Source organism: Octodon degus, unplaced genomic scaffold (assembly GCF_000260255.1).
Source record: "Octodon degus isolate 3935 unplaced genomic scaffold, OctDeg1.0 scaffold00067, whole genome shotgun sequence".
NCBI lineage: Eukaryota > Metazoa > Chordata > Mammalia > Rodentia > Octodontidae > Octodon > Octodon degus.
In genome coordinates this window covers 7,454,701-7,460,300 of record NW_004524643.1, presented here as the reverse complement: position 1 = coordinate 7,460,300, position 5,600 = coordinate 7,454,701, and the positions used below count along the sequence as shown (strand labels likewise).

At 39.2% G+C, this 5,600-nt stretch overlaps 1 protein-coding gene and 1 long non-coding RNA gene across 2 annotated transcripts in view; one reads left to right on the top strand and one right to left on the bottom strand.

The window, feature by feature from the left end:
* LOC111817706 overlaps positions 1-637 on the bottom strand; it is a 26,063-nt gene extending 25,426 nt beyond the window's left edge. Inside the window, exon 1 of the long non-coding RNA XR_002821838.1 lies at positions 490-637. This is a non-coding gene — a long non-coding RNA (uncharacterized LOC111817706). The remainder of the gene's footprint in view (positions 1-489) is intronic.
* Positions 638-797: 160 nt separating this feature from the next.
* Psma1 (proteasome subunit alpha 1) overlaps positions 798-5,600 on the top strand; it is a 12,955-nt gene continuing 8,152 nt past the window's right edge. The window contains exons 1-5 of the mRNA XM_023719387.1: positions 798-888; positions 2,079-2,123; positions 2,357-2,458; positions 2,578-2,681; positions 5,460-5,548. Coding sequence (XP_023575155.1) covers positions 886-888; positions 2,079-2,123; positions 2,357-2,458; positions 2,578-2,681; positions 5,460-5,548 — 343 coding nt within the window. The 5' untranslated portion in view covers positions 798-885. The remainder of the gene's footprint in view (positions 889-2,078; positions 2,124-2,356; positions 2,459-2,577; positions 2,682-5,459; positions 5,549-5,600) is intronic.

Genomic DNA, 5,600 nt, shown 5'->3' with positions numbered 1-5,600 from the left:
ATATATATATAAAAGAAAACGTAATTCGTTAGAAAGTATCTTTTTTTCCCTCAGGTATTGTGCTCGGATCTGAGAGCACAAAGTCATTAGTTGTGCCAGGGAGATGGCTCAGTAGAATAAGCGCTTCCCTGGCAAGCTCAAGGGCCTGAGTTCAATCCCCGGATCCGCCAAAAAAACAAATCCATAAATAAAATAAAAAACTCACTAGTACCCTCATGAAGTTCAAAGTCTGGGGGAAGAAATCAATGACTGTAATAAAAATGAATGATCACTGGCAACAGAATCTTTAAAAAGATATCCAGGCAGTAAGAAAGAGGATTCCAAAACTGAAAGAAACACACGTACACAAACAGCGTACCCAAGACAGAGTACAGCTGACACACACACACACACGCGGCCCGGTGTTTCGTTGGCTTTTCTGTAAACCCACTTCTCAGTCACACAATTCTCCAAATCTCTGTGGACAGTAGAGAGGTACATTCAGGGCACCTGGTGTCGCAGCGGGGGTCTCCAGGCGATCTATGCGCAGGGATGAGAAACTGGCGCGAATCTGTAATATTCAGGAAATCTCGCTGAGGATACAAGAAGGGTAATACGAGAAGACACGCAGCAATCCTGCGCAACCGCTTCAAACTCAGTTTTTCCCGCCAATCTCCGTTTTTGTACCTTCCAAAGGCCACGCCCACACCCGCGAGGCGCGCCGGGAGTTTTGAGAGTCTGCAAACCCACAGAGCTTATCGATATCTCTGGAATGAACTGCCCTGCCCTGCGCCGCCGCCGTCAAAATCCCACAGACCTCTCTGTCGATCGCCGAGCGGAAGTTTCGGCAGCGCTCCTCAGTCCGCCGCTTTGCAGGAGGCTCTTAGTTTGGTCCGCTTCCCAGCTATGGTGGGTTGAATCCTGATCCTCAGAAGGTTTGGGGCCAAGGTACCGGGGCTGGGGGTTGGTGTCCTGCCTCTCTTCTTATCCTTAGGTTGGTCCAGGGCCACCAGACGTGGGAACCTCAGCTTAACGGCAGGCTCAGGCCGTGATTCAGCATCTCCGGCCTGGCGGGAGGAGTGGTAGTCGGTGCGGCCTCTGCGCACGGTTTCGCTTTTCCCGGGGCCTCTGGCGCACGTTCCTCGGTCATTTAATCAGTTTGGAGTACACCCCAAGCATTCTTGAGGGGCTCTTCATGCTATCTTTGGGACAGAAGAGAGCTGAGAGACCTAACTCGGAGGCCTCCCAGTATTGTGGGTGCGGATCTGCCTACGATATGTGTTCTTGGATCACATCCATGTACCTAGCTAGTGTGCCCTCCTTATTTATCTGTATCCTAAAGTTCCGTATGAAAAAGCTTCTTTCTGTCGCTTTTCCCAGTCGTCTGGGGCTCGCGGCTCCCGTTGAGTCTGACACCCCGGATTCGACCGTCTCACCCCGTGCTGATTGAATTGCTGTAATAATGCCATTATGCTATCACTGGTGTTGTCGCTGTTGCTATTGGTATCCTCTTTTAAATTCCAGAGGACTTTTTTTGGTTTGTTCATTCGGTATGTTTATTGGTACAAAGCGCTTTCACAAGGCACAAGAACAGTTTGAGTTACAAGCTACATCAGACATGGCAGTAATCGTAGTGTGAGAATAGGAACATGTGTAAGAACTGTGGGAGTACATGGTGGAATTTTGAGAGGAAGACAGAGAAGTCGTCAAGAGATCTGAACTAATTTAGAGAAAAGGAAAGAAAGGTCTTTAACCACGTATTAGTGTTAAGAGAGCAGCAAAAGCAGAAATAAGAAAAATTAATGCACGTGAACGTTAGCGATTATCTGTTCAAAAGGAATGCAATAGAGAGTGGCAGGGTAAGAAGATGGAAAGATAGGATGCATCTGATCAGCTGCTGCCTCCCCACCAGCTGGGTAAATGTAGAATTCACTTGAAGTCTTGAGTGTAGTAACACTGTTCCAGTGACACTGTGTCAACAAAATTGCTTTAATTTTGAATGGATACATGCAAGCATATTTCTTAATAGTAAGAGTTGGGACTTGTAATGTTCTTCTTAAGAAGTCTTTTTTTTTTTTTTTTTTTAATTTTATTTTCAGTTCCGCAACCAGTATGACAACGATGTCACCGTCTGGAGCCCTCAGGTAATTTTTATATTTTAATATTTTGCAACAGGTTTAGGAATTTGTGAGATTGTAGGCGGGGAAAAAAAATGTAATCATTTTGGACACAACTGGAACTTCAATTTATAGTTAAGTTTCCTGGTTGTAAAAATAATCATTTGAAGTTTCTATTTACCCAAAGTTTGGAAAATCTGATTTTTAATTTATAAGCAGATCTTCTAGGTCACTCCGATGTGTTATGTATTTCTCTCTAGGGCAGGATTCATCAAATTGAGTATGCAATGGAAGCTGTTAAACAAGGTTCTGCCACAGTTGGGCTGAAATCCAAAACCCATGCAGTGTTGGTTGCATTGAAGGTAAAAAAAGCATAAATATATCTTCCTCCTTTAGAAAGCAGAACTACCAAATGTAAATTTCACTGTATAAACAATAAAATTGGGAACTTATTCTTATATCCTATAATGTTTTTATTTAGAGGGCACAGTCAGAGCTTGCAGCTCACCAAAAAAAAATTCTCCATGTTGACAACCATATTGGTATCTCTATTGCGGGTCTTACTGCTGATGCCAGACTCTTATGGTAAGTATGCTCCTGAAAAACAAAAAGAATATCCCTTTTCATTCACATTTGGTTATTTTGCTCTATAAGATCCAGATACTTTAGAAAGTTGTTTGCCAGAATAGTTTGAGAGTACCTTAATGGGTTAGTATTTCCATTTCTTGGTTCTTGTGATAGTAACTAATAATAGAATTAAACACATTAATATTAACACTTTTGGGAAGTCACTGAATAGTATGATATTTACTAAGGCAGTGTATTTTCTTTGAAGCCATGTATGCCAAATAAGATGTTGACACTCATCTAATGTGGAAGATTGAGCCAAACCACCCTGCTTTCATACATCAGTGTTTATTAGACATTTATTTTTTGCAAATCTTAATAGTGGATAAGGTAGAGTACAGAAAATTGATTCAGACATGGATCTTATCTTCAAGGAACTTAAAGTCTAGCATATCTATAGTGCAAGATAGGAAGTGGAAAGACAAATTTCTGTAAATGTTCAGAGGAGATAAAAAATATTTCTAGTTCAGAAACAATATATAAATGAAGTGGGGGGGGGCTGCCCATTAGCTCAGTTGTTTAAGTGCCTGCTTAAAGGAGGCAGTCAGTCTCTTTGAGCCGTGATTCCATTCCCACATACTCAAGGCAACCCAGATCAGCGCTGCTGGAGGTCAATGTGGAGCCGCCAAAAAAAAAATAATAATAATAAATAAATAAATGAAGTGGATCTATCACTATGGTACCAACAATTAGGTATCTATTATAGTTCATATTTAGGTATTAATGACTAATCACATGTTTTCATATCCAATAAGAAATAGACTTATCAACATAGATTAGCATTTTTAAAAACTTGTTTTATTGCAAAATAAATGATGGTTATAGTAAAAAAATAAAAATAAAAAAAAAATAAATGAAGTGGATCTTTGAAATCACACAGATTGAATTCTCACTTCACCACTTAATATCTGAGATTGGAATAATTACTTAATCACTTAATTTGTATTTATTTTTGAAGCTTATTGTTAAATAGCCTAACATGTAGAGCACTTAAACACTGCCTTTCAGGTTGTGTGAGTGTGTATTTAGGATAGTTAGCTTAACAAAGTTAACTTGTTAAGTTCTTGATATGATGAGGGAAGAAAGAATATGAACAGTAAGAGCAAATGCTAATGACGTTCAGGATTTTAAAGTTATCTGACCAGTCCCTTGCTCTTTTAAATCAATGGTATATTGACACTATTACAGCTTTCTGCCTGCTGCTAAAAATGTACAGTGTGTTATATTGTCGAACATTTAACCCAGTTGCCTAAAATACGGACATGCCAACATATAATTAATATAAAAAAAACTTATTAAGGAGAAATAATACATGATTTTGGTATAAACTCATTGAAGTGTGGTGTATATTTTGTGCTTGTAATGCATTTCAGTTTAGATACTTTAATGATTCCATAGCCACATGTGATTTGTGCCTACCATATTGGACACTGAAGTTTTAGATATTCTTTTGACCTGAAAGTGCTGAACAAATAATTTGGTTCCTATAGTCAGCATTTGGTCATCAGGTGCTGGGTATGTATCTCTGTAGTAGATGTGTAATAGGTAGATGCCCAGCGTGTGCAAAGCCCTGTGTTTAGCCCCAGCACCACCCACAAAAGAGCAGATCATCAGCTATGATACATACATACTGGACAAGGTAGTGTGAAAAGGGCTATCTTTTTCTTGTAGTTTATTCTCCAATAGGTATGCATTCTCTTTTCTCCAATGTTAACCTTATTCAAGTCTTTCTAGGTCTAATAGTGAAACACAGCAAACTGTTGTCTGGTATCTCCTGTAAAATGCTACTTATGAAGAGCAATAACATGGTCAGGAACATGTAAAAGTTCTTCTGCTTTGCTGTCTATTTTTGTAATTGATGTGTTGGGGAAATTTTAATCTTTTCGATATCAAAAAGCAAAGTCTTTTAGGTCTTAAACTCTCCCTTAAACCTAAAAATTAAGGCAAACTCTTGCTAGCAGCGGCAATGATACAAAGAGATTGTTCTTTTTTATTTGCTCAGCTTTCCTTCTCTGTAAGTGCTCTGAAACAGAGATATAGAGCTAAGAGATAGTTTTTTTAATTTTTTTATTTTGAAATACAGTCTAAGTTATCCAGCCTGGACTTGAATTTATGATTCTCCTGCCTCAGCCTCTTGAGTAGCTAAGATTACAGGCATGCACCACTGTGCCTGTCAGTTCATTCATTTTTAAAACCTCATGTGGGAATCTGAGTGTGGTGGTGTACACCAATAATCCCAGAACTCAGGAGGCTGAAGCAGGTGGATCAATGTGAATTAAAAGGCCAGGCTTGGCTACAACTGAACTACATAGACCCTATCTCAAAAAACAACAACAAAAAGCCTCATGAGGTGCTAAGGATAATGGTAGTTACACACCTGTAATCTGTGTATTCTGAGTAATAGAACCACAAATTTGAGCCCAGCCTGGGCAATTCAGAAACTTAGTGAGAGATCCTGTCTCAAAATTTAAAAAAGGGCGTGGCGATGTAGTTCAATGCAGAGGCTCTGGCTTCAATCCCCAGTATAACCAAAAGAATCAAACAAACCCCTCATAGCCCCAGAGTTTAATACATAAAAAATGTTATGTGTAGCCTTGTCTTTCTTTTCTTCCCTGTCTTATGTAGATATAATCTATGAAAGTGTTTAGAATGAATGAAGTGAAATCAGACTGCTTTGCTTACATAGGATTAGCTCTGTATAAGTTTAAATTACTGATTTTTCTTATTCTTTTTTAGTAATTTTATGCGACAGGAGTGTTTGGATTCCAGATTCGTATTTGACAGACCACTTCCTGTGTCTCGTCTTGTATCTCTAATTGGAAGCAGTATCCTTTTTATGTTAGAATTTATGAATGTGAACACAAGAGTTTTCTTTTT